The sequence below is a fragment of the Condylura cristata genome, unplaced genomic scaffold, assembly GCF_000260355.1.
Source record: "Condylura cristata isolate star-nosed mole 26May11 unplaced genomic scaffold, ConCri1.0 scaffold00004, whole genome shotgun sequence".
Taxonomy (NCBI): domain Eukaryota; kingdom Metazoa; phylum Chordata; class Mammalia; order Eulipotyphla; family Talpidae; genus Condylura; species Condylura cristata.
This window is the reverse complement of record NW_004567105.1, coordinates 6,086,098-6,113,247: the sequence shown is the minus strand read 5'-3', so window position 1 is coordinate 6,113,247 and position 27,150 is coordinate 6,086,098. Positions and strand designations below refer to the sequence as shown.

At 60.9% G+C, this 27,150-nt stretch overlaps 1 protein-coding gene across 1 annotated transcript in view; it reads left to right on the top strand.

Annotated features, from left to right (window-relative positions):
- Positions 1-639: 639 nt before the first annotated feature.
- TOM1 (target of myb1 (chicken)) overlaps positions 640-27,150 on the top strand; it is a 26,929-nt gene continuing 418 nt past the window's right edge. Inside the window, exons 1-14 of the mRNA XM_004675705.2 lie at positions 640-765; positions 13,091-13,175; positions 14,221-14,299; positions 15,086-15,235; positions 15,455-15,589; positions 15,716-15,862; positions 18,243-18,359; positions 19,715-19,848; positions 20,887-20,920; positions 21,239-21,332; positions 22,121-22,241; positions 24,725-24,800; positions 26,217-26,276; positions 27,103-27,142. Of these exons, the coding sequence (XP_004675762.2) occupies positions 714-765; positions 13,091-13,175; positions 14,221-14,299; positions 15,086-15,235; positions 15,455-15,589; positions 15,716-15,862; positions 18,243-18,359; positions 19,715-19,848; positions 20,887-20,920; positions 21,239-21,332; positions 22,121-22,241; positions 24,725-24,800; positions 26,217-26,276; positions 27,103-27,142 (1,324 nt within the window). The 5' untranslated portion in view covers positions 640-713. The remainder of the gene's footprint in view (positions 766-13,090; positions 13,176-14,220; positions 14,300-15,085; positions 15,236-15,454; positions 15,590-15,715; positions 15,863-18,242; positions 18,360-19,714; positions 19,849-20,886; positions 20,921-21,238; positions 21,333-22,120; positions 22,242-24,724; positions 24,801-26,216; positions 26,277-27,102; positions 27,143-27,150) is intronic.

Sequence of the window (27,150 nt, the reverse complement as noted above, 5' to 3'; positions counted from 1 at the left end):
CGCTAACCTTTTTGGGGGGTCGGGGTAAACTCCCAACTCCAGCATTCAAAGAAAATGAAAGCTCACTGCTTGAGTCACACAGTTGACGGCAGACAGGGTCCCAGGCCCTGTCGCGACTGCCTTCGTGTGCCTGCTGTCTCTAGCCCGGCCCCAGCAGCGGCTCCGAGTGGGCTCCCCGAGACCAGGGATCACAAGCCCCTAGTCTGTGCCTCCTATTTGAGGGAGTACAGGCTGGGCGCATCTTTTCGCGGGGAGACCGACGCAGAATACTATCCTGCCAGGGAGACCCCAAGCCAAAGGCTGTCCCTCGATGGGGTGGGTGTGCACTCAGCCGGAGTCAGGGGTGGGGGCCGCTGCGGGGTTTGCAGAGAAACCTTACCCAGGTCATTTGCCGGCTCAGACCGACTTTCCCCACAGGCAGAGTACCAAACCACGCCCCCGTGGGGCTTGGCCGGGGGCCACGCCCCGTGCCGTCCCTCCAGCGGAGCGTGACGTCCGTCCACTGCAGGAAGACGCCGTGAGGTCATCGCCCTCCGCCTCGAGGCGCCGGGCCCTCACGTCAGGGGCGTGGCCCGCGGCCGCGCACCGGACTCCCAGCGCCCCGCCCCGCCGCGCCTCCTCGCGGGCCGTCCGGCGCGTCACGTGACGGTTCGGCGGCGCTGGCGGTTGCTGTCAGCTGATTCCCCGGCTCGGTGGCGGCAGCAGCCGTGGCGATGGACTTTCTCCTGGGGAACCCGTTCAGCTCTCCGGTGGGACAACGCATCGGTGAGTCTCAGGAGCCCCGCACAGCCTCGCCGCAGAGCTCCGTGCCCGGCTCCGACCCTGGGGGCGCCCCAGATCCCCAGTCACACACCCGAGGGAGGCGGGGAGGCGACGGAGCTGGCGTGTCTCTCCCCGGCCTGGCCCCGCCTTTTCTCCCGCCCACCTTGATTGACAAGAGCCGCGGCCCTTTAGGAGGACTCAGCTTGTGATGGATGCCTACGGCCGCCAATAGGTAGAGAGAGAGGGCGGGGCACCGGCTCAGCCTGAGCGCGGTTGCCGGGGTCGTGAATCCTGGGACAAAGTTTTGGAGGTTAAAGGGACTACGTGTTGGGTGTCCTTGCGCTCCGCGGCTGATCCCGGCCCGAGTGGCGCCGGCTGCGTTCTTGTGATCTCCTTCCTGGTCGCCGGGCTTTCCGGACACGGATACCTGAGAAGGACCTGAATGAAGTCCATTCTCCTAGACCCGTGGGACCAGGGCTTGGCGTCTGGGCGGGTGGGGTCAGGCGGCACCGCCTCCGCCCGGCCCGGGCCACAGCGGGAGAGCCCGCGGCTAGGCGGGCCCAGGTCTCAGGACGTGCCTGCTCTGGTTGCTCTCACCGGCCACGGCAGATCGGCCGCAGAGAGGCGTCTTCCCTTGGAGCTGGGGGTGATCTTAGAATCCAGCTGATTCGTCCGCGCTTACTCTTGGTAGATGGGACAGCCGACCACTCGGGCTGCGTGGCCCAGCTTACTCAGCCCTCTCCTGACTCTCCTAGTCTCTGGGGACAGACGACTAGTTCTGTGACTGGGTTGCCTCACCTGTAATTAGGGAATAATGGTTTCTGCCTCTTTGGGATTGCTGTGAAGATTTAATTCCTTAACAAATATAAAGCCTTAAAGCAGTGCCTGGCGGGTGGCCAGTGCAGAACGTGGCGTTGTGTATGATCATTGTTACTGAGATACCACAAAGTGAAGGTGGGAATGCCTGGAAATGGCTGGGCCTGGCAGGGATTCACTCTGCCGCAGCAACCTGGGGCCACCCCCAGGTCATGGCCCAAGCAGCAAACAGGTGTCAAGGGACACTGGGGGTGCACCCCTTTTTATCTGAAGAAACCACAGGCAGTGCTCTGGAACCCTCCATCTTGTTGAGGGTTTTAGCCTGAAGTCCGGAATGGAGAATTTGGATCCTTCAGACAGAACATTCTTTCCATTCTTATTGTCTCAGTAGCCGAACTTCACTGAAGTCCCTCCACCCAATGCTCTTGTAATCGTCAGCATGGCTGTTTGTGTCTCTTCTGCGGTTTTGTAATCAGAGGTGGGTGGCCGTGCAGGATTTACACATCAGGAAGCTGCTCTCCCAGAACCCTGGCCTCTTGAACCCTCTCCTGTCCCCATCACACTACACACACACACAACCAGTGAGTCATTGTTTTGGAGCTGAAAGGAGAAGCCACTCTTCTCCCATCTTTATTTCTCCAACTGCAGTTACCACTGCTTTTATCACATGCCAAGTTCGAGACTTCCTACTTAAAAAAATCTGACCTTCAAAGTCAAACACTATTCCTAAGGCTTTTTTGAAAATGTCAGCTGGGGGCCCTCCCTGATGTCACAGCAGGTTAAAACACAGCTCTATGAAGCTGTCATAGCCACTGCAGCACAGTTGGGTCCCCAGCCCCAGATGTGACCTGCATTGTGCAACAGACCTCTCCTGTCTCCCCGCTGCTCCCCTCGGCAGTGTATTTCACTTGATCTGCCTGTTCTGCTCCCAACTCTGTCTCTGGTAAATCCTCTCACTGCCCCTGCACCTCTGGTCTGTACCCCAGTTCTTGTATGTATAAATAATGTATCTTAAAAAAAGAAAAAAAAATGTCACCTGGGCTCTGGACGTGGCTGATCAATGAAAAGTTAGTTTCTCCTCTAACCCTAAAGGGTTGCTTTGCCTAAGCACGAAATACTTTGTCCAGAGAGAATTTACTAAATCAGAACACCTTAAAACTCAAACCAAATTTTGCTCTTGGAAGGGTCTTGACCTTGGGGACTTCCTAACTCGAGGTCCTCCTCTGAATCCCCGGAGGACTTGGTAAAGCCAGGAGGTAGGGCCTCATCCCTGTGTTTCCAGCTCTGTGAGTCTGGGATGGCTCCAGCAATGTGCATTTCTAGAGGTTCCCAGCATTGGGACCCACACGTTGAAAACCTTTGTCTCGTTTGTTTCCTTCGAGTCACCCAGGTAGACAGATGAGAGGGGCAGGTAGAGTCTGTCATTCGCCACGACCAGTGCATTCATAGTGCACAGAGAGGAGCTCCCCAGAGCCACTGACATGTGAACCAACGCTGAGTCTAGAGGCAGAATGAAGCGAAGATTAGCTACCAGTTGTTAGTGTCCTCAGTTATCTAAGGAGCGGGACGGACTGTGGGGTATGACTGTTGATGATCTAGATTACTGCTTATATTTCCATAAGCCTGGTCCCTCTTACTACAGGGGTAAAATGATCTCAAGTCTACTGCCACTAACTTCTTTCTGAGAACAGAGCCCTGAGGACTGGCCTCCCTGTGCCCTGAGCTGCTTCTGGTGCTCATCCAGGGCACTTATCCTCCACACACACCTCTGTGCTGCTTTCCCCTTGGCCGGCTGTGCCCGCTCCTGTGTGCATCCTTCAAAGCCCCAGTGACTATCCCCTCCTCCGTGAGGCCTTCCCTGCTCAGAGCCAACCACTGCTCCTCTGTGCTCCTGTCACACAGCTCCCCTGTGACTCTGAGCCATCGTGTCTTTCTCGGTGTCCTGGGGACTATAACCGCCTGCACTGGCTAGGCACCCATGAGCATGAAGCGAGCTGCTTCCCCAGAGAGCACTTGGGCAGTACCCAGAGGGCGGGAAACAGCGGCTTGTTTTGTCATTCCCACCGCCATTAGCCCACTGAAAAGCACAGTTCCCTCTGCTGATAGTCATGTGTGCCCACGGCCGGGCTGCACTTCCCGAGCACGGGGACCCACAGCAAGTACTTCGGTACTTGGCAGCTGGGAAGAGGGAAGCCAGAACAGGAAGGTGTATTCTGTGACCAATGCACTTGCAGGTGCCGCGCTAGTATCCTAGGTATTAATGTGCACCACGACCCTCCGGGTTCACTTTCTCCCCATTTTACAGAAAATAAGTGTGAAGGCGGGTATTGCTTCCCTGGGCCCCGTAGCTCTTAGGGCGTGGCGTCTGGACCCAGGTTCATCAGCTGCGGGCAAGTCCTCTCTAACCTCGCCCCCCACCTCCCCAACCCTCGCTGAGTGATCTGAGTTTGTTGGGATAAACTTTAGTGCAGCCCTCCAAGATCTAGTGTCATTGTTCTAGATTATTCAAAGGTTGGGGTTCCTGATTAAGATGTTCATGACTTGTGTCTCCAGGCGCTCGATAGGATCCCAAGGGTAGCAGCCTGTGGCTAAGAGGATCCCAGATAATTAGGAGGAGTTAATGTTGACATAGGACTCCTCTCCAAGGATTTCAAAGCCCGTCCCCGGTATTCTCTGAGGACAGAGCTGGCTGACGCTGGCCGATGTCAGAGGGTAGCCCGTTTTCCATTCTGGCTGCCAGCGCAGTCCGACCCCAGCCGGGTCTCTGACCATAAGCTGTAAACAAGACACTGTACTGGGGACCGGCCCCCTAAGTCAGGGTTCACAGTTTGCAGATCTCTGGGTTAAACCAACTCGTCCTCCAGAATGATAGAGGGCAGTGTTCTTTGGAGTGGGGTCCCAAGCACCTCCTTGAGATTCTTGCAGGTGCCCCCCAGCTCCAGGTCCGAATTTCACTTGAGCCCACACACATGAAGCCGCACCTCCCCCGTGCACCCATCTGTGTTTGAGGAGAACGAGGACTGTCAGCCGCAGCCTGGTATGGTACACAGCCAGGCAGGGTGAGCCCTGAGCCAGACCAGACGGCCGAGTCCTGCCTCTGCTTCATCTTTGTTACCTACAGCAAGTCCATTAGCCTCTGTCCTGGAAAACAAGGGTAACCAGAGCCCCTCTCAGGTGGGCTTGTAAGGTGTTGGGAAGCACTGGGCCTGCTGGCTGCCAGACAGTGTGGACAGGTGGGTCATAGTTAGCCAGTGATGTCGCGGGGGCGCCCTCTTGGCCGGAGCATGGTCTGAATTAGTGGCAGAGCCAAGTGCCACCCCACGGCCCTGCCTCTGTCAGCCTCTGTGCTGCTCTCAGAGTCTGGCAAAGAGCAGTCACTGGCTGTGTGGCCCCATCAGGACAGGTCAGGTTCCAGGCAGGCTGTGGGTGGGGCCTTCTCTCTGGGGAATGAGATCCTGCCTGGCCCGGGGCTGGACTGCTGAATAGGTTTTGTTCCCTCACTGAGCTCAAAGAAGTAGAGAGAATCCCCAGATTTCCGCTCTTCTGGTTTTAGAAAAAAACAAAAACCCTTATTGTGTTCTGATTAGCTTGGGCTGAATCCCCCTGTGAAAAATGGGGGTCAGTCAAGTTAACTCTTTAGCTCCCTACAAGGAGGACGAGCCAGGCCCGGTCCTGTCCAGGTCCTGTCTCCTGTCCAGACTGCACCTCCGTGGTCCTTGGCTAGCCCGGTGCTGCCTTCAGTTCTTATCAGCTCACCTTTTAAAATTTCACTTCGTCTTGAGTGATTATATTCTTTAAGCTGTGACTTTAATGAGCCAGCTCCTGACTTGCCTTTTTCTCCCTGCGCCACATTAAGGCAAATCCGCACTCACAAAGTGTGAGTCTGTCTGTGAACCCACCTGACATGATCCCGGAAGCACATTCCGGCCCCTCAGACGTGTGCAGCCTGAATAGGTTCAACATTTGGACCCTGCGTCAAAGATTTGGTTCAGGTGCCAGCTCCTCACTTTCCCTGCCGTGTCCCCAGGCAAGCGACAGAACCTTTGAGGGACCTCAGAGGACTTGGGAAAGCTGGCAGTGAGGCAGCCCGCGGCGTACCTGGGGCAACGTACCTGGGGCAACCGCCTGGCAGGCTTCAGGCTTCGCCCCTGAGGGCAGTAGAGGAAGAAAGGGAAGAGCAGGGAGAGGGCCCGCCAGGCCACTGAGGCTGTGACCAGAGAGTTGAGAACAGACAGACAAGTTCTGTCAGAAGCTGTTTGATGGTGGAATGGCTGTGCGTGGTTAATTTAGCCCTTGAACCATCATAGGTTCTTGTCCCATGGACCCTTAAAAAGGAATTTGTAGGCTTTTTAGCTTAGTAAGCAGAGAGAAGCAATGTTCATTCAAGAAGGTAAGAATTTAAAGTTTACTTAGAGGAAAACAGCAAAAGTAGTGACTCCGAGGCAGCGTTGCCAGGGAGCGGCAAAAGATGCTCTTCGGGGCCCTGCCTGGGGAGATCTGAAGCCTTCTTTCTCGATTCCAAAAGCGCATCATCCTATTTGTGACTGCCTCTTCTCCTGGTGGCCAGACTCTGGGTAGAGGCGCCCATTTCCTCAGCTCTTATCTTAGAGTTTTTCTTTTTACCTGCCCTGGCCAAGGACTCTTAAAATTTACTGTCCCAAGTAGCCTTAAATTTTAGTCTGAAAATGTACTGCCCTCATGGCCCCCCTGAATTTCTCTGCCCTTACCTCAGAAGTCTCTTGAACTCCCCGAAGTCCCTGCCCGTGCTGTCCTTGAAGCTGCCTAGTTAACCCTGACCTGCCCCGGGACTCAAGGGGTGCTGTGTAAGCTTTATGGGCGGGCGCCCAGAGCTTTGTGTGTTGACTTGGCGCCCAGATGTTTGGTTCTTCTCGAGGTTACATGTGCATGAGTGAACTTGGAGTAGAGCGGGCGACTATGCGGGGTGGGTGGGCCTCATCCAGCCCCTCGAAGGCCTCACTCCAGAGGAGGGCACTCTGCCTGGGACGCCGTTGGGTCCCAGGCTGCTGCTCTACCTCAGAGAGTTTGAACTTGCCCAGCCTCCACCAGGCCAGAGCCACGGTCTTAAAACAAACCTCTCTTGATACACAGAGATGGGAGATGGAGAGAGAGAGAGCTAGAGAGCGTTAGGGCTGTCCCAAGCGCCTCTAACAGTCACAAGTGGGGAGGCAAAAAAGAACATGTCCTCCTCCCTCACACGCTCTGTCCCCACCAAGCTTCCTCTTACCTGGATGTGCCAACAGCTGCCTTCCCCAACTGAAGTTTTTAATCAGTTAGGTGCTATATATAGATAGTTACTTTGGCTTTTCAATTGTGGGTTGCAGAAGTAATGCCTTCTGTAAGGCCTTTAGAGTTCCTCTTGTGGCCTGTGGTTACAAAATAGCCAGGGAGCAGCACAAGAGTCTTGAGGAAGGACTGCCCAGCAACCTAGGAAGCTGCCTCAACTTTCCATGCCAGGTCTGGAAAGAGTTGCTCATTTAGAAAATAAGCTTCAAGACAGTTTGCTGGCTGAAAAGTAAATGACTTTCTCATATATGTGATTTAAAAATCTATCTTGTTGGAGTGGTGGACATTTTCAAACCCTAAGTTAGTTTTGGTGCTTGCTCTGTGCCAGGTGCCAGAGTGCACGCTCTCACTCCCCCACACGCAGCCCTGGAAGGTGAGTGCTTTAGGTTACCTCATTCTGCAGAGGAGAAACAGGCACTAAAATTTTGATTAAGGAATTCTCTCTCGGTCACACAGCTAGTCAATGCTCAAGTCAGGATTGGACCGTGGCCACCTCAGTGCTTCCCCTCAGAATTGAGAGAGACATGGTGCTTTCCCTTCAGTGACAATGAGACTCGTGTTAACGTGGCGAGGACCCGTCTAGAATGAATGTCTTCGTGGTGGTTCTTTCTGTGTTCGTCTCCTTTCTGAATCTGCCTCCTCTTTGTGCTCGTGCCAAGCGCAGGTGAAGGGGCCCTGCCACTGTTCCTGACTGCCATCACGGGAGAGCAGAACCTCCCCAGGAGACTGCGGCGCATGACAGTGGCCAGAACCCCGACGCAGGCCCACTTCCGGCTGCAGGACTAAAAAGCTGGGTCCTGTGGGCCAGTGTGGGCCACAGGCTGCGTGGGTGCAGGTCTGCCAGCCTGCATGGGAGGGGAGCCATGTGGCGTGGGCCGCTTTCCAGGGTGGCAGAGCCTCCAGAGGTTGTGTCCAGGGTGTGGTCTCAGGAGTTAGGATGCTCACGTGGGTGATAGGTTAGGGAGGGACTCAGTCATTCAGCCAGCATGTGCGAGGGGCTTTCTCACAGCGGGCCCTGGCCGCTGCAGAGGACACGGCTCGAGCCGCAGCCTGCTGGGAGAGACAGACAGGAACCAGTCCTGTAGGTTGCGTTGGCGAGTTCACTGGACACCTCTGGTAGCCGTGGTCCATGCCAGCGCCATGGGTGAAGGGTGGGTAAAGGGCAGCCCTCTGAGGGCTCAGGACGCTGTGAAGACTAGCCCTTGAGCTGAACTTAGCAGCAGGGGTTCGGGCGGCGAGGCACGGCGGGAGGAGCGTTCCTGGAAGGAGGCCCAGACGGTGGCACAGACCTGAGCTGGTGGGAAGAGGAAGTGGGGCAACCACATCCTGCCAGCCAGCCTTGGGGAAACCTGGCATCATTTGGGGTCTAGGCAGAGCTTGCCTGTAGCACAGGCCTGTGGGGAGCCAGGGCGGCTGGAATTCGGTACCCAGAGGGGCGCGGTCGCCTGGGGGCCTTGGCGTGGGTGCGTGGCTTCCCGCGCGGCCTGAGGTGCAGTTTCAGGCTCGGTTGGCAGCTCAGTGATGTCCGTTCGACACCCAGCCCTGTCTTTCTCTATCCTTAGCATGTTGATTCCCTGCCCAGGCTCATGGCACCATTTTCCCACGCTTGCGGGGCAGGCGGGAGAAAGAGGGCGAGGGCTTTCCTCTCCCGCGCCAGAGGGCGCCCCAGAGGGAAGCTGCCCGTCTCCTGCCCAGAGGGGTCAGAACCAGGCCCTGGCAGTGGCAGTGGGGAAGATAAGGAAGAGGGAGGAAGGGCAGCGGCCGCTGGGATGAGCCTGCCCCCCAGGTCTGGCTGTGGCCCCGCCTGACTGATCAGGACAGGGCTGAGCGGCTGTCCTGATCGGGGCATTTGTTCCCGAGCAACCTGCTTCCTCCTCTGGACCTTTGCCTCCTCCAGGCTCCTGGGCCGGTCCCCGCCTCAGCGCTGCCTTTCCTCCCGCTGCAGCTTCCTTCTCCACAGCCCTCTTCCCATCATCCTCGGTGACTCATCACTGATTCATCCCCTGGGTAGCCATTCCCCCAGCAGAATGTCCCTCCCCACCCTCGCCGACTTAGCAACTCTGCACACTCAGCTCAGATGCCACCTCCTCCCTGAAGCCTCCAGGACCCCTCTGTGGGTGGCCACCCCTTTCCTGTGGCTCACGCAGCACTGAGCTGGCCTCGGTCTCCTCCCTTGTCTGGACGCGTCCTGCAGCTGTCAGAGCTCCTCCTGCGGGGCAGGGCTGGTCCTCATGGCCCTCTAGCACCTGGCATGGGAGTGGACACACAGTAGGTGCCCGGAGCGTGTGGCAGGGAGATCAGATGGCGGGGTGCAGCACAGGGAAGGGGCCAGGAGGACATGGGCGGGCGGAGGGCGTGGTGAGGAGACGCCGGCCACTGCTTACGGCACACTCCAAGCATCATGCCGTCGCACTCAGGCACGCTTCGGTGTGTCTCTAAAAGGTACTCGGTAGGATTCTGACTTAAAAACAAGCAAGCAGTAGCCACGGTACCAGCACACACTTAAGAAACTAAATTGCAGATGGCCTTTTTTTTTTTTAAGTCTGAAGATAGTTAAGACTAGAAAGAAATTACAAAGGCTACTGTGGTTCCTCTGAGGGGGTGAGTCAGTGGCTTCTAGGGTGAAAACAGGCATTCAGTAAATGTGGGCCCAGAGGTCCTAAAGCAGCCTGTGTTGGGGTGTTGCTCGCAGAGGAACCCTCAGAGGGCCTGGGGAGCCCGAGCTGGTGCATCATACCCTGGCTCTTCTGTCGCTCAGCCACGTGCTCCCCTGGTCCTGCACACTAACCTGCCCCTGGCTGGCCGGTCCAGGGTGGGGCTGGGGCTGCTGGGGTCGGCAGGGCCATCACAGACCATGTCTCTCGGCGCCAGGCTGGTTGGTGGGCACAAGGAAGAGCTGCCAGGTGGGCCCAGGGGGACTTGGAGTGGCGACTAAGGAAGCAGGAACAACCCACGCGGGACCGGGGGTAGGGGGGTGGGGTAGGCGCAGCCCTGAGTGCCAGCGGCGAGGCTACTCCTCGCCCCCAGAGGGCGCAGGGGCTTCCTGGAGCACAGAGTGCGCCTGCAGCCGGGCCTCCTCTCCACCAGCCGGGCGCCCCTCCTGTCCGCGGGCACGGTTGTGTGCTGTGGCGTCCTGCGCCCTCCCACTGGACTGTGAACTCCCGGGGCGACCTGGTCACTGATGACTCTCGGGGCCCTCAGGACAAAGGAGGGACACTTAGGAGGGGCACAGCCACGGAGGGTGAGAGCGGACAGGGACCAGGGCCTTCGGGCTTGAATCTGCTCTGCAGCCTATAGGCTGTGACATTGGGCAGATCACTGGCTTCTCTGTGTCCTCAGTTTATCCAGCCTCTGTCTCAGGTGTGCGGTCGGGATGACTGAGACGTGGGGTGCCAAGGACCGTGCCCAGTGCGCACTGAGGCTGGGGAGTGAGCAGGTGGTGAGGCGGTCAGCATCAGCACCCTCCTCTGTGGCCTGCTCCCGACTGAGGAAGAAAGGCCTGTGGGGGCCGAGGGGACATCAGCATCCAGCTCCACCCCTCCCAGGAGGGCGCAGGGCTGGAGCTGGAGTCTGTGTGACCGCTCTCTCTGTCAGCCGAGTCCCAGTCTCGGTGCGTGGCGGCTGCTGCCTGCTGAGAACTGTCTCATGAGGCAGGCAGCCCTCTGTGCTGAGAGGACGTGACTCCGAGGGCCTGGACCTCAGCCCCTGGGGTCCCAGTTAGCCGGGGGGTGGGGACTCATCCTGCTCCTTAGACCGTGCCACTGCCAACGCGCTGTGCTGCCAGCGTGCCAGGCCAGCTCTCTGGGGCCCCCAGGGTGGGCTGTCTGCACGAGACCGGCGCAGAGAGGACAGGCTCCCGGCGACACAGACCGGCCCCGGACTGCCAGCTCTCGGCCGTGGCCTGCAGCCTCGTGCAGGTGAAAGTGTGCGGGCTGGCTCCGCAGACTGCTGCCCTGGGCGTGCCAGGGCGCCGCCAGCAGCGCAGACGCCGCTTTTCATTCTGCTCGACGCGGCAGCCGCTGTCGGCGCTGTCTTCCCCTTCCTGAAATAGCACGCCGCGTTGCTGCGGCTCAAACAGAACCCAAGCAAATATCTCCAGGTTCCTGTGGGTCTGGATTCTCGCCCGATGGAGGCGCACGCTCCCTGTGAAGCGCTGGAGGAGCCCTGCCTCGGCGGGCTGGTCCGTCCCAGGGGGAGGGCAGCCGGCGGGGGGTGACTGCCGGAGCTGGCCGTGTGCCTCCTCCCGCCACAGCTGCTCGGGCCCTTGTGTCTCTTCTGCCTCCCTCCTTTCTGTTGACGCTGACTGAAACCAGCCCTGATCCGTGCTCCCCCAAAGCCTGAATCCTCTGGTGGCGCTGCTCAGGTTGGCATCGACCGTGTCCGGGACCCCCATCCCACCTTGTCCCCGGGGGTGCCATTCCTCTGCCGTAGGAAGATGCCGGTGCCTCTGAGCAGCCCAATTGCTGTTCCTCCACGGTCTAACCCTTCCACCCCAGCCGGAGGGCCCATATTTCAGGGGTCTCTGGGAGGTCGTGAGGGGAGGAGCTGACGAGAGGCTTGCTTGCCAGGAGGAGAGGGCAGGGTGCCTGCAGAGAGACTGGGCAGCGGGGTCACCACGCTCCCACCTCGCTGCCTGTGCCCGCTCCCTGCCTCGTCTTCAGGAGCGAGACGGGCCACAGTGGACACCTCATCGAGTAAGAGGACCAAAGTCAGTTCTGCACTAAGTGACGGTGCCTGTTTCTGCCACCAGGGAGGTGACAATCTCGTCACTGCAGAAAGGTGTGTGGGCCAGCCAGGGGCCAGGCGGCCCATCCGGCACAGGAGGGGCATGGCCACTTCCAAGTTTTGGAAAGTTCATGCCAGGCAGCACAGAGGACGGCTGGTGGGGACGAGGGGGAGCTGTGAGGGGGAGGGGATGCCGGCCGGGCAGTGGCGGAGGGCAGGGAGCTGGGCGACTCAGTCCAGAGCGGCATCCGCAGGCGTCAGCGGCTTCCCGTGGCAGGAGGCTGACGATGGATATTTTAGCCCATGTGACTGGGGCTCTTTTAGTTGCTTGGCCACTGCCGGCCACCTCCCCCAGCCCTGAAAAGTAGGGCCCAGCCCCCTCTGCTCAGGGAGCGCTTGCGTGGTGGCTCTGTCTGCTGTGTGGCTGAGTGGAGGCGGGTCCCAAGGGCGGGGAGAGCGGCATAGCGAAGGCTCCCTCAGCCTGTCGTGGGAGGAGCCCACCTGCCAGCCTGCCCGGCTGCGGGTCCATACCTGGAGGCCTCGGCTGCCTGGCATGTGTCCCGACCACCCTGGCCTCTGTCCGACCGGAGGGTCCAAGGCAAGTCCCAAGGAGTCTGGCCCAGTTCGACACCGAAGTTCCCGAAGCCAACCGAGGGCGCCGACGCTGCGGCCCAGCCGGGCGTTGCCCTGCTGATGGACCCTGCGGCCTGGAAGAGCGCACTGCCCACAGGAGACTGCCCGCAGGCAGGCCGGGCGCAGCGTGCCTCCGCTTCGCTGGGCTCCCAAGGACGGGCCACACTCCACCCTCGAGCCTGGCGCAGCCCCACGTCAGTAACTGCAGCGATCAGGGGGTCAGCCTGCCCCTCGGAGCCCCCCTCACCCCGAGACTCAGCCATCCTGTGGACACTGGACAGGGAGCGGGCTGCTCTACAAGCACGTGGGCTAGTGAGGTCTCGTGCCTGGTCCTCCCAGCACTCTGGGCAGATGACAGACCAGAGGCTGTGCCAGCGAGGCTGTGCCAGCAGGTGTGCCAACACCCCATGCCTGGAGCCAGTCAGGAGTCAGTGCCAGGGCACAGGGTCTCACTCGCTGCACCACAAATGTGTTCTCTGATCTCCAGAGGCAGTGGCGTGCAGTGCATCGCCTGCCACTGTGGAACTGCACGGATGAGCACTGTCTGTGCATCGTCATGTCCAAAACAAGCAGTCTGAGGCCAGACCCGCGGTCCTGTCCCCACTGCCCCGTCTGGCACGCTGGGCCTCGGCCACCAGGGCCCGTGGCGCCCCGCCTCCCCTGGCACTAGAGGACTGAGTGACCCAAGAGGACCGTGTCGGTCAAACCGTTCCCATAGTGCCTGAGCAAGAAAGCAGCACTGTCTTCCTTCCCCGCCCCTCCCTGCCCCCCTCACTATACTTCCCCACCTTACTTTTTGGGGCCCTCTGGGGCCCTTCCCACCTTCGTGATTGTGGTGTCTTCTCCTCAGAGAAAGCTACCGATGGCTCCCTGCAGAGCGAGGACTGGGCCCTCAACATGGAGATCTGTGACATCATCAACGAGACTGAGGAAGGGTAAGGCCCCGGCGCTGGGAGGGGCCGCGCAGGTCAGCTGAGCCCCACCCAGGCAAGAACGCAAGAACGGTTGCTTTACCCCCTGGGCCTTAGTCCTCAAAGGCCAAGGTCTTTGACATTCTCCTCCATAAATCCAAGGCTGTGGGGGAGCACAGGGGCCTGTGGCTTACTGTCCCGACAAGCCAGGGAAGGGGGGAGGGAGGGGCGTGACGGCGAGCCCAGCAGTGGGGAGACAGCCAGACCAGGCCTCCGAGCCCCGCACCAGGATCTGCACTTGGAGCAGGATCCGCTTCGTCCTCTGGTCCCGCCACGGTGACCCAGCTGGCCTGCGGGCAGAGCCCAGGAGGTGTGGACACCGAGGCCTCGGGAGAGTGCCGTGGCAGCGGGCACCTTGTGTCCCCGCCATGTTCCGGCCGTGCGCCACAGGCTGGCCACGCGGTGGGGGTGCTGGCACCTGTGTCCAGTAGAGACAGCGGTGGCTAGCGGGCCAGGCCACCGAGAGAGCAGGAGCCGGATCCTCAGGGAGCCCCGGGAAGGCCTGGGGCGTCGGGCTGAAAGTCGCTCCCTGGCCTTGGAGGATTGTGTTATGTGGGCAGAATGGGCGCCGGGGATCTGGGCACCTCTGGTGCTGGGCACTGGGCCAGGGGGTGGGGCACAGCAGCGGGGCCCCGTCTCACTGCTTGTGCCGCCTGCACGTGGCCATGTTGGGGGCCGGCCTGTCGCAGTAAGTGCACAGACTCCTTGAGAGCTGGGTTCAGGGGGTGTTGGGGGGGGCAGAGTTCTACAGTTTTGACAAACAAACCTTCCGCGAGAGGGGTTCTGGCGCAGGAATTCCAGGGACTACCCATCGCAGACCCCTGCTAGGCGGCAGGGCAGGATTGGTGGGCAGGAAGAGCCGGCTGTTAGCGCCTGACCACACAGCACAGGGATGGCACAGGACAGTGACCCAGACTTCCAGTCTCCGGGGCGCCCGTCTCAGGCAGCTGCCGCAGGGGACAAGCCACTTCCCACCTCAGCCCGTCCTTCCCTCTGTCTTTCTGCCCAGTCCCAAAGATGCCTTCCGAGCAGTGAAGAAGAGAATCGCAGGGAATAAGAACTTCCACGAGGTGATGCTGGCTCTCACGGTGAGTGCCCTGTCTCTCCACCCATCTGCCTGTCCATGGCAGGACCACAGTCGACCAGAGTGACCTCCCCTCAGGCCCAGCCGGGCTCCCAGCCACCCTGCGACTCCTCTTCCAAGACAGCAGAGACTGCTCCGGCCTCCTGGCCTGGGAAGCCTGGGCCAGGTGACATCGACGTCCAGTGAGCCCGGCATCTCTGGGGGAGGTGTGAGAGAACTGGGTGTTGACTGGCCCATGGACTCCCTGAGAAACGAGTATAAAGCAGATGCCGGCAGCTGAGAAAGCCCTTACCCATATCAGAAGGCCTGGGCCCGAGTGGGCATCCTCGCTGCCCACTGCTTTGTCCTGGGAGTGGGGACGAGAGTGCTCTGTCCAGCCCCATCAACATCTGCGTCTGGTGAAGCCAGACACACTTACAGGCAAAGGCCGCTCCTGCAGGGAGGTGGGGGTGAGGAGTGGGAAGGGGCAGTCAGTGCCTTTTTCTCAAGCAGGAGGGCCACCGTTTGATAGAAAGTTCACTCTAGTTTCCACGGGAGCGCCCTCTTCCTCAGAAACTGCATTCGGACAGGACTGAGTGGGCACTGGGGTCCCTCGCCAGGCCCCTCCTCCTAGTGTGTCCCTCTGCCCAGGCAACAAGTTCGGAACCCTGGGGATGTCCCTGCTTCTGGGTGTTGCGAGGTGTCGCCTCAGAAACCCCCATCCTCTGTGCGGCTGCCGTTCTGAGACATGAGCAGCTGCGAGGTGGAGGTGTGGGCACCCCCTCCCTCTGATGGTGCTCACGGCCCCCAGGTCTTGGAAACCTGTGTCAAGAATTGTGGGCACCGCTTCCACGTGCTGGTGGCCAGCCAGGACTTCGTGGAGGGCGTGCTGGTGAGGACCATCCTGCCCAAGAACAACCCCCCCACCATCGTGCACGACAAAGTGCTCAACCTCATCCAGGTGCGGGGCCCGGAGGCTGTCGTCCCTGTTCGCTTCCCGGTGTCTCGGGCGGGGCCATCCTCTGACCTGGCGGGGGGGTGTTTGTCAGCTGTGGGCCTTGCTGTCCCTGTGAGGTAGCCAGGGGACCAGCAGCTGAGGAAGGGAACTTGTGCTGCGGGGCAGTGGCTGCAGGGGCGGCAGTGAGAGTGGTTACTGGCTGTGTCCCTTGTCCCCTCTCAGTCCTGGGCTGACGCGTTCCGCAGCTCGCCCGATCTGACAGGCGTGGTCACTGTCTACGAGGACCTGCGGAGGAAGGGCCTGGAGTTCCCGATGACCGACCTGGACATGCTGTCACCCATCCACACGCCCCAGAGGGTGAGGATGCCCAGCCGGTTGGGCAGCAGTGGAGGGGAGGAGGAGTAACCAGCAAAACGACTTTCTGCAGCTACTTCCTGTTGGCCTGACCATCTGGCCTCACTGTCCCTGGTTTTGGCCCTCTAGACTGTGTTCAGCTCAGAGACAACATCGGCACAGAATTCAGTGGGCACCGATGCCAGTCATCAAGGAGACTCCAGTCAGCACGCCGTCCCTCCGCCTGCCCCTGCCGTTCTCCCCAGCGACATATCCATCATGCCGACCCCCGAGCAGGTGAGCCAGCCGCCAGCCAGGTAGCCGCGGCAGGGCAGGGGCCGGGCCTGTCCCACACTCACAGGCCGTCGGTGCAGTCGCGCTCCCTCAGCCACGGGGTGTCGGGAAGTGGGTCATGAGGCCGTGTGGCTCTGCAGACGTCACGGAGGACTTTACACAAGCGCTGTGGTGTGGCCGCCTGCAGGCCTGGCTGTGCGGAGCCCTGGGGGTCAGCAGTGACGCCGGTACATGGCCGAGCTCTGCCATGGCCTCACACAGCCCTGCGGGCAGGCACTGTTCTTCCACTTGGAGGTGAGGCTGAGGCAAGGTCACCTGCCCAGCCACACAGCTCCTGAGAGAGTCTGAGCCCACAGAGGCCTGGCCCGTCCCGTGCCGTCCCCACACCCTTCTCCATGGAGCTCCGGGGCACCAAGGAGAGAAGCGCCCAGCGTGTGGCCCTCAAGCCCAGAGGCTCGCCTGCGCCTGTGCAGTCGCTTCTGAGCGCGTGTAAGATTTTGTCTGAGCAGAGGAGCTGGCTAAAAAGTTAGAAAATTATCTACCCAAGACAAAATGCTTTCAAAGCCCTGGCGCTGAGAAGCCCCAAAGCGGTGTGGGTGGTGGGAGATGACGAGGATGGGCCGGAGCGGCCTGCCCAGGCCTGCTGGCCGCCTTGCCAGGCTGACCCCTCTCCACCAGGCGCATCTGGCCCAGCGCCAGCCCTCAGCTTCCCCTTCCTGGGCTGGGGGACACAGCCGTGTCGGGGCATCACTCTCTGGGGTACCTGCAAAGCCGCCACCGGTGTTGGGGCAACCCAGTCTCTCAGACATGGCTGTGGGGTGCCTATTTTTGAGCCCGTTTGCAAACTTGAGGCCCGTCACATCGGCTAAGTGGGGGCGTGCACCTGCAGGCCTCTTGTGCAGCATTGCTTAGAAATTACAGCAGCCACTTCCACAGCCCGCCTCCTGGAGGCGAGACTGCTGAGCTGGTAGCAAGTTAGGAAATCGCCCCTCGGGTTAGGAGGTCACCCCTAGAGTTAGAAAATCACCCTCAGAGTTAGGAGGTCACCCCTAAAGTTTCAGTAGTCCTAGAAAAATTTTGCTGTCTGGCTAAAATAATTACAAATGCGTAAACAGTTGTAAAAATCTCCCTGTGTGTCAGAATTTATCTGAGCGAGTTATGATTTTAATGAGTTTGCCTGGTCTAGCACCTGTGCGAAGTAAGACCGATCACACCTGTGGGTGGAAGGTTCTTGCTAAACACAGCATCTCACCTCGGCTTCCCGTCACAGCCTCTGTCGCGGGCATGCTTACTTCTAGACCGGCGGTGATGTAACTCCCAGACTCCTTATAATGAGGTCCCGTCGGACCTGGGCTTGGGAGCAGTAATTTTTCCACTCATGTATCTAGAGTGTCTGTGAGACAAAGGCACTGACGTTTTGTGGGTCTGGGGAGGTGTCCCTGGCCCACAGAGGGTGTGCCAGCTGTGTCTGAGCTCCCTGTCACCCTCATACCTGGGGTAGTGGGGTAGCGCTGCCCACCTCGGAAGGCTCTTGGAGAGGGAAATTAGTAGGATACAGTAAGTGCTTGGCCCCGGTTGGTGGTCACAGATGGTAGCCACTGTGACAGGAACAGGAATTTACATAGTGAAGTGACTTCTGAAATCAACTAGGTCGCATGATTTAGAATGTGCCAGCACTATTCCATGATACAAGGACTTTTCAGATCCATTTTGGGAGCTTTCTGGATGTTCCCAGGGGACACAGCGTTCAGAGGGGGATTGAACCCCTGCAGAGCCCACAGCATGGCCTGACCAGTGGCCTCCCCACCTCACTGTGTGAACAGACAGTGATGCCCTAAGCCAGACCTGGAAGCTTCCATTGCGGAAAGCCTGCTAGCATCCTTTTAATCCCAAATCTGAGTTATACTCAATGTGGGGCAGCGCTGAGACTCAACCTCGGAAAAGCCTGGAACAGACCTCTGGAGCCAGATAAAGCCCATCCCTGAGACGGGAGAGCGTGAATCGTATTCTAGAAGAGGGTGAAATTCCATATTCTAGGAGGGAAGAGGATAATTACCTGTTATCTAGGAGGGAAGCAAAGCGGCCCCACCCCCAGGGGCTGTCCTCCAGGGCCTCGTTAGCTGGATCATCCCTTCCAGGCCTGTGCTTCATTCACCCTCAGCTTCTTCCCTTCTGGCCTCACCCTACACCAGACTCCCCTGTTTGAAGATGGTAACGGTCGGTATTACCCCTGAGAGGGGGGTCCTGGGGGCCTAGGGGAGACCGACCTGGCCTTTTAGTGCCCCTAGAGTGAGCTTAGAGGCAGGTCACTCCTTGGTGCCCTTGGGCCCCGTCCCTGTGGGCGGCACTGGCTCCGGTCTCACAGGGCTGGGGGTCGTTTCAGATCGGGAAGCTGCGCAGCGAGCTGGAGATGGTGAGTGGGAACGTGCGGGTGATGTCTGAGATGCTGACAGAGCTGGTGCCCACCCAGGCGGAGCCTGCAGACCTCGAGCTGCTACAGGTGAGCCATCCACCCCGCAGGTGACTCTTTGTTCCCCGCTCACGCCACAGTTTGTCCCGGTTCCCTAAACTCCAGTCCAGGCGGGAGCTGGTAAAACCAGGGACTTGGGACTCTGTCAGACTGGGGTCCAGGACCTAACAAAACAGCCTCTTGTGCCTGTTTCCTGCCAGTTTGACAGGAAAGCTAACATGGCCACCACCCCTCCCTGTGCCTAGTCTAGAGCAGCTCCCAGTAAACTGTGCTGAGGAAAAGCTGAGGGGTGGGGCGATGGGCTGACCCAAGAGAGAGCCTGTGGCATTGTGATGAAGGAACAGCTGTTCTGGGGCTCCGAGGTGGCAGAGCTGTGGGCGTGCACTCCTGTGTGCCGGGCAGTATTTCCACAGTCCCATGCCCTCTGTGGGTTGGGGGGACTGGAGCAGAAGGGGTGTTTGTGGGGGCAGCTCCCTTTCCATGGAGGTCAGTTCCCCAGAGCACCAAGAAAGCTGGGCCCCCAAGGGGTGACAAGGTCCCAACAAGAACCAGAACTGAGGACAGCACCGGGAGGAGTGTGTGGTCATCAGGCGCAGTTGGCTGACCGCTGTCTGGACCTCAGGGCCGTGACCAGGCACCTCTCCAGCTAACGCTTAGACTTACTAATGAAAATGATTAGGCCGGCACCCCTCCAAACAAGTTCCAGCCTGTAACACTTCCTGACACCACATGGCCTCCCGGATGGGCTCCGACAAGGGCTCTAAGTGGAAACCCGCTGAAACTGAGCGGTGTCTGTACTTGGCTGCGCGGTGCGGGCCGGGGCTTCCCGTTCAGTCAGCAGGATAGCGATGTTGGACCAGTGTGACGTGTTCATTTGAACTACGCCAGGCCAGAGAGACACTGGTGAGCGGTTTGCAGGAACTCTCTGCACTGTCTCGGCAACGTTTTTTAAAATCTCAGATTGCTCCAAAGTAAAAGGCATTAAAGAAATTAGAATAGTAATTTTCAGGGACTTGTGGGTAGTAGTCGGAGTCATGTAGACATTTCTTGTGCTTACAAAGTTGCAGGAGCCCCCCATGACACCCGGAAGTGGGGTTTGTTCAGCCATCTTGCAGCCTGATTTCCAGCTAAGCCACGATAGCAGCCAGACTCCGTTCTGGAGTCTGCGCAGAGCTGAGTGAACCCGGCAGCACTCAGCGTGTTGGCCGCTCCTGTGTGTTAAGTGTCGATGGGAACACATAGGAGCGAAATGCAGATGCTTTTATAGAACCCCAAAAGCTCTCCTAGAGGCCTGGAAATGCAGTTTGGGCTGAGGCCAGAGCCCACCCTTTGGAGAAGGACTCGCTGGGCCCCAGAGACTGGTGGCTCACTTCCTCCTCCCGCAGGAGCTCCACCGGACGTGCCGCGCCATGCAGCAGCGAGTCCTGGAGCTCATCCCCCGGATCGCCAACGAGCAGCTAACAGAGGAGTTGCTCATCGTCAACGACAATCTCAACAACGTGTTCCTGCGCCACGAACGGTAGCCCACACCCACTCCCCGGCCTCACCGCTGCCCCGCCTCTCCCTCCCCTCTGTCCTGTTCGCACCCCTGACCGCCCTCTCCTTCCTGACAAACGCGAGGCCGCCACCCAAGGTGGTGCCCTCGGCGCTCTTCTCCCAGTGTGGGCGTGAGCACCAGCCTCCTCTGCGCACCGCCTCTCTCCTAGCCCTGCACCCTGCGGCCGGCCCAGCACCAGGGCAGTGAAGGTGGCCTGGCCACAGCAGAGGGCCTGGCGTGTCCCCTCGTGGCGCGCGCTGCTGCAGCCCATCTGCCAGTCACCGGGGCCTGGTCGCTTGAGCTGAGTTAGGGCTTTTTGCAGGTTACACAGAACATTTCTGAAGAACTTACGTAGAAAAAAAGATGTGTTCGAGTCGCCTAATAATTGAGTAGCTCCAGAGGCGACGGAGAGTAAAGCAGTGAGGCGCCCCGAGCTGGCAGCACTGACAGGATGCTCAGGGGTCCCGGGAGCAGGAACTCGGGGCCGTGTGCCCGGGAGACTCCACCGGCGAATGCCCACATGGCTTCATTCCGTTTAAGAGCTGCTCCCCAGGAGAAGCGTGGGCTCAGTCGTTGTGCCCTGGGAGGAGGGGAGCGGCCCCTTGGAGGTGGCCCTACGGGATCTGGGCAGAGCTGAGACGGGCTCTTAGGTGCTCGTGCAGAAGGGAGAAGAGGTGCTGGTAGAGCACCTGTAAAACAAGACTCGGGTGGTGCCTGCGCCATAGGGTACCGAGGGTGCAGACGCTGGCACCCCTCCATTCCTGTTTTCTGTTCTAGTCTGTTCCTGTTTGTTTAGTACTGACATGGCCAGAGTAGCCATCTAATGGGCAGCCCATCTGCGGGGTGCACAGTCCCCCGGGGCGGCAGCATACATAAGCTGGATCTCTCCAGGGTCCCCTGGGTGCTCTGTCAGCCCGGTGGGGCACCGAGTTCGTGCTGAGACCCGCATGTGGAGAGACCCCGGGCTGTGCCCGCGCCTCTTAGTCTGTCCCCTTAATGCAGCCCTGTTCTGTCTTGCAGGTTTGAACGCTTCCGGACAGGCCAGAGTGCCAAGGTAAAGGCCTCTTTCTGTGACTTGGTCGTGGAAATGTCGGGGGGGGGGGGGGGGACGTGTGGTCCCTGCCCACCCCAGATACCCTGAACAGGCTCAGAGAGGGTCCCCTTCTAACTTTGTCACTGTCCCTTTAAGGTAAACAGGCTCTGCACGAGCCGATGCCCAAGGGTCTGCCCAGCCTCCCGGGGGTGAGAGCACTGAAGCCCCATGTGCTGCTGGGGCCTAGAGACAGCTCTAAACACGGGTACGGGCCTGACACGCGGGGCTGGAGGGGTGAGACTGAAGCAGGGAGGATGACAGCGGCATCTCGCCTTCCAGGTTCCCGGTGAGGCCGAGGGCGCAGCTGACCTGATCGACATGGGCCCTGACCCCAAGGCCACGGGCAGCCTCTCCTCCCAGCTGGCGGGAATGGGTAAGTGCAGCACGGCACCCTGGCCCAGGGCACATTAGGGCCTGTGGGCACCCCTGCGCCCTCCTGTCCGCCAGTTGGAGCTGGACCACCAGCGGCAGAGCGTTGGTCTCCTCCCCAGCGCCCCAGCTGAGGCTCCCTGCGAAGCAGGGCACTCAGAGTGGGACTCTTCCTCACAGCCCACAACTCCTGAGCCCCTTAGGGCTCCCTGGTTGCCCCTTAACACTGAGCTCCCCGGGGCCTGGATCACCTGGGTGGGGCTGGGCAGCCCTGAGTGCCCTGCGCCCCTCTGCCCCTCGCTGGCATGGCAGGAGCGGGCCTCCCCCGCCGGGCGGCACGGGGCTGGAGACGCTGGTGGGCCAGTCTCAGCCCGGCGCCCCGCTGTGCACGCACAGCCACCCTCTCGTCCCTGCGATTAGCTTCAGTGTCATCAGTTGCCTGCCCCGTGCCCAGCCCTGGGAAATAACTAATCCTATTTGAGTCGCTAATCCCAGCTGCACTCTCAGAAAACTCAGTTACACTGCGTGCGACCACTTCCTGCTGCTCAGGCCTCTCTCTGCCAGGGGGAGCGGGCAGCTCTCCCTGTTCTCATCCTGCCGTCAGCCCCAGGAGGAAGGCTGGATCCCCACCATAGAGAAGGTGGGCCCACCGTCCCCCAGCCAGGGGTGGCCTGTCCCCACTCCACCCTGTTGCTTCTCGGAACAAACCCGGGCCTGGCAGGGAGCAGCTGCGCCATGCTCAGTGTGTGACGACAGGGGTGGGCCCTTCATGTGGCCTTTCTGTCCCCACAGACCTGGGCTCCAGCAGTGTGAGGGCTGGCCTGCAGTCCCTGGAGGCTTCTGGCCGACTGGAAGACGAATTTGACATGTTTGCGCTGACCCGGGGCAGCTCGCTGGCTGACCAACGCAAAGAGTGAGTGGCGTGGCTATACCCTGGCCCTGCAGTTTGGGTGACTCCCTGTCGGGAAGCAGCCTCCTCCAGGTCCCCAAAGTCCATCCAGTGGGGTCAGAGAGTCCTGTGGCCTCAGGACAGACAACTGCCCACCCCCCGCCCCTCTGGCCCTGGGGACCACTGGCGTGTCCCAGCCTCACGTCACCTGATCAGATGAGGAAGCAGGCCTCAGCAGCTGGGTCGTTTGCCTGTCACCAGACAGCATATTTTGGGCCCCGCTGGCTTGGGAGCCCAGGCCTGTCTGCTCCTGAGCACAAGTCTCCAGCCCAGCGCCGCCTCCGTGCACTGTACCCCGGGCCACCTCTAATTGCAGGCAGCTCCCTGTCTCCTGGCTTGGGTCAGCCTCTGCCCCTGCACTGGAGCTGGGTCTGTGCTTCCCTGGGGACTGCCCACTCCAGGGTGCTGCCTTCAGCAGCCATGTGTCCATTGGGGCCTGCCCCCTGACTCAGCTTCCCAGGCCTGACCGCACCCAGGCTTATCAAAGGAAGCTGTCAGCTTGGTGTCCTGTCAGCCCTGTCCTGATGACCCAGGCTGAGCTGTGAGCAGCCAGCATTACCGCCAAGAAGCACCCAACTCCCTGGGGTCATTCTGGTGTCTCTGACAGCTGTCAGCGGGCCACCAGAGGGCCAGGACCTCCATCCACATCAGCTAGTCCAGGTCAGAGCTGGCAGTTGCGGCTGGCCCGGGTGCACAGGTTCATCGCCAGCCTCGGACTGCGAGCTATGCCTTCAGTCTGGGGCAAAGTCTGCGGTTGGCAGCGCAGGAGCCGAGCCTCAGGTTGCCATGGAGTTTGGGACACACGAGCTGCTGCTGGTGGACGCTAATGAGGCCGCTGGGACGCGCAGCTCACAGGGTTGCTGCCCACATAGGCCCAGCAGGCAGCACACCGGCCATCCAGGAGCCACAGGCACCTGGCCCGGCTGCCCAGCCTGGCCGAGGCTGGCCTTGCAGCACTCACTGGGGGCGTGAGGAAGCAGGCCAGAGCCCGCGCTCCAGGGCAGCCGGCTTGGGAGCTGTGCAGTGTGTGAGCTCTCGTGAAGGGACGGGAGTTGGTGTGAATGCAGCAGAGGGCACAGAGCTGGACAGCAAACTGGGGGGTCAGGAAGGCCGTTTCCAGCTAGAGGAACGGTATGCGGGAAGGCTCAGAGGCTGGGAGGGTGAGGTGTCGGGGTGGGGCAGGTGTGCCGAAAGGCATCGCGCACCCTTGCAGTCACGGGTTCTGCAGGCCCACCCCGAGACCTGACTTCCACCCAGCAGTGCCCAGCGGGGAAGGAGGGTGCCTCGTATCTAGTTCCGCTGCCCTTTGTTCTCCTGCCTAGCCAGCCTGTGTCAGGCATCAGCTGGGCCTTTAGCCCTGCTCACCTGACTAGGCTTTAGCCTCCCATCTGCCTGGCCACCGGGCTCCTGAGTCCTTCTCTGTAAACCTGGCATCTGGCCCACACATGCCTCCAGCTTGTGCCAGTGCCCTCACACCAACCGAGAGCCAGTGCCCATCCGCTCCTCGGTTTCTAGCCCCAAACACACCTGGCACAACTTTGGCCTCTCCGGCTGACCAGGTGCTTCCACTGTCACACCTAGGAGAGCGACTCAGGCATCTGGGTGAGCCAAAGCCAGAGGCTGTCAGCTTTGCGGGAAACCAGGTCCTCTTCCTCATCTTCGCCCACGTCACTGTCCCGGGACACGTCACTTCTCCCGGGGCCTCTGTCTCTTCTGAGGCCTGACGCCGGCCTCTCGGGCTGTCTCCATATGGGGCGGGGGCCCGGGTCTGCAGCCCCTGTGGCCTGCGGCTTCCTGCATGGAGTGTGCCCAGCCCACAAGCATGGCCCCAGGGGAGCCCAGCTTGCCGGGAAGGCCACGTGGGTGTGAGAGACAGAAGAGCAGAAGGGCGGGGTCGTCAGGAAAGAACAGACTGCCCCTGTGAGTGTGAGGTGCACCCCCCGCTCTGGGCTCTTGGCGCTGGGCCTGCCTCACCCACCTTTCCCCGGGCATGTTAGAGCTGATACAGTGGCGCTGCTCCTGAGCCCCAAACGAGCACTCCTCTGGGTCAGGCACAGCCCGATCTTCCCTCCTCGTCAGCCTCCCTGGAGGCCCCCTCCGCAGCAGCTGACAGAACCACCGTTGTCAAGCGAGGCAGCGGGAGCCCCTCAGAGAAGCGTCCGTAGACGCGGTTCTCTAGGCCTCGGAGCCGGGCGCTACTCTGCCGCTTCCAGCCAAACTCGTGGTGGATGTTGGGGAGCGCCGTGCTGGCCTGGGGCCAGGGGCTCCTCACCTCTCCAGCCCTGCCCACGCCGGTCCTACAGGCCACTCGTCTGACCCCAGATCCAGGAGCAGAGCACGGCCCTCCCTCGCTGCCCGCCGCCTGAGCAGCCCCAGCCTCACCACGGCTGGCAGGCCCTGCAGGCCCGGGATGGCGGCCGCTAACGTGGTGGTGGCCTCTGTTGCAGGGTAAAGTACGAAGCGCCCCAAGCCGCGGACGGCCTGGCTGGTGCCTTGGACGCCCGGCAGCAGAGCACCGGAGCGGTAAGCACAGGGTCCGGCCCCGGCCTGCCCAGCAGGAAAGCCAGCGGGTGCGGCCCTGCGCGGCCACCGCCCCCCTCGCCTGGCTCTCCAGCGCCCTTGGCGGCCCATGAGTTCAGTCCTGTTTTGTCGGAGGCGGAGACGGCTGGTGAGAGAAGGGAGGTTCTCTGCTCAGACCCTCACAGTGAGGAGGGGTCAGCTGGGGCCGACTAACTCCGAGATGGGGCTGCAGCAGCCTGGCCCCCCCGCCACTCCACAGCAGGCCCGCTGTGTGTCACTCACCTGGGCCTGTTTCCTCATTTAGCCGCTAGGACAAGCAGCGCTACGGTGGTTGGTGATGGAATGCGGGAGAGGGGTGTGGAGGGCGTGTGGAGGGCGCGTGGCCCAGTGGGAACCAGCCACTGCCTCTCTGGAGACAGCTCGTGTGTCTGCAGGGGCGTGGGCAGAGGGGACCAGAGGCAGACCCCGACACCCGCTTAGTCCCGCCGAATGGCTTGATTGTGTGGAGAAGCACCCACACGCCAGCCTAAATTAGCTTCTGAATGCTCTTCAGGCGGGACCATTTCTGTCCCAGTAAGTGGACAGGCCGAATGGCTCCCTGGGCGACAGAGACAGCAGGGCCAGGGAATCGGGAGAGGAGAGTTGAGAAGAGGCTGGCGGAAGAGGTGGCCGCTGACAGCTCAGGGCTCTGCGCCCGGGCAGGGCGAGGTGGTGGGAAGCGACGCCCAGGGGCCTTGGCGGCTGCGAGGGCATGGAGCTGAGGCTGCTGGGTGCACACACGGCCCTGGACAGCGCTCACTGACTTCCATGTTGGAAACCCCACGAGGGAGCTGGGAGTCGGGAGAAGGCCGGCGCAGTGACATGGGTGCCACCTGCCTGCCTGGGGCCACAGAGCCACGCAGGCGTGACAGGAGCAGCGGGCCCTGGCCCCACGGCATCTGCAGGTAGCCATGGCAAGGCGGTGCGTCTCCTGTGGGAGCGCAGAGGCGATTATTAGACCCCTTCATCTCTGCTCGCTTGAGGGGTTGAAGCAACTTCATCGGTCTGGATCAGGGTGCAACTTTCTCAGAGGCGCGTGAGGAAGCCTCTGCCGCCGCCCGGCCAGTGGCGAGGCTTCTCGCTGGACTGCCGGAACGTGACTCCAGGAGCAAAGTACAGGGAAGCATCAGTCCGGCCACAGGGGCCGCAGCGCTTGGCTCCGGGTCCGTGCCCCGTGACGCGGGGTCTGGCCAGCACATGACGGGCCCCCCTCTGGGGCAGGGAGGTCGGGGAGCAGTCGCGAGACTCTGGTCTCCTTTCACAGCAGTCTGCTCCAGGGCGCTCGCTTGCCCACGGCGGCGGCGTCAGGGCCCGGCTGAAGCCTGCTCTCACCTGGCCGAGGCCCCGTACTCCCCGCCTCACCCCTGCCCTTCCTTCCAGATCCCCGTCACCCAGGCCAGCCTCATGGCGGACATCGAGCAGTGGCTGTCCACTGATGTGGTGAGTCGGCCCCTGAGGAGAGGCTCCGGCCCACGCCCGGAAGGCAGCGGTCCAGCCCGGGGTGGAGGGCAGCGCTGCAGTGCCCCTCTCCTCCACCCACGCACCCCCCTGGGCACTTCCCTTCTGGAGGGGCCTGGAGTCCACAGCCCTTGCAGCTGCAGGAGCCTCCCCTGCCCTGTGTGAGGCCCAAGGGGAGGGGAGACGGAGGCTGAGAGCCCCAAGCCTGCTCTGAGGCAGGAAGCTCAGCAGACCTCCAGCCACCGGGTGGGGGACACCACCCACACCCCACTTTACAGATGAGGAGGAGGTGACAAGGCAGGCGCCCAGGCAGTCTCTCCCGCTGTCCCCCGAGAGGGGAAGGGCCGTCAGCTTCTCAGGGTTCCTCCCTGGCACCGTCACCCCTCTCCAGACCAGACCATGTGCCCAGGCACTTACAGGCTGGGGTCGCCTTTCTGTAAGAGGCCAAGACAGAGTTTCTACCCAAGGTCAGACCACAGAAGCCTGCATGACCTCACTCTCTGGCTATCACCCCACCACCCCCCCACCCCCCCACCAGGGGCTGCTCTGTCCAGCCCTCTGGGCACTGGAAGGAGAGAGCCAGGGTTCAGGAGGCTCCTTTGGGCTCTGCCCCCCGAGCCAGGCACCCTGTGTGGATCCTTCTGCCCTAGTTTCCCAGCAGCCCTGTGAGTCCTGCAGGCGGAGGTCTGAGGCTAGAAGTCGGGTGACCCCACGGCCTCGTGTGGCCTTGGCAGGAGAGGGGGAAGCTTCAGGTCCCAAGCTGGGGGCCACTCTGGGTCAGTGCTAACCTCGGCCTCTCCTTTCCCAGGGGAACGACTCTGAGGAGAACAAGGGCGTGACCAGTGAAGGTACTAGC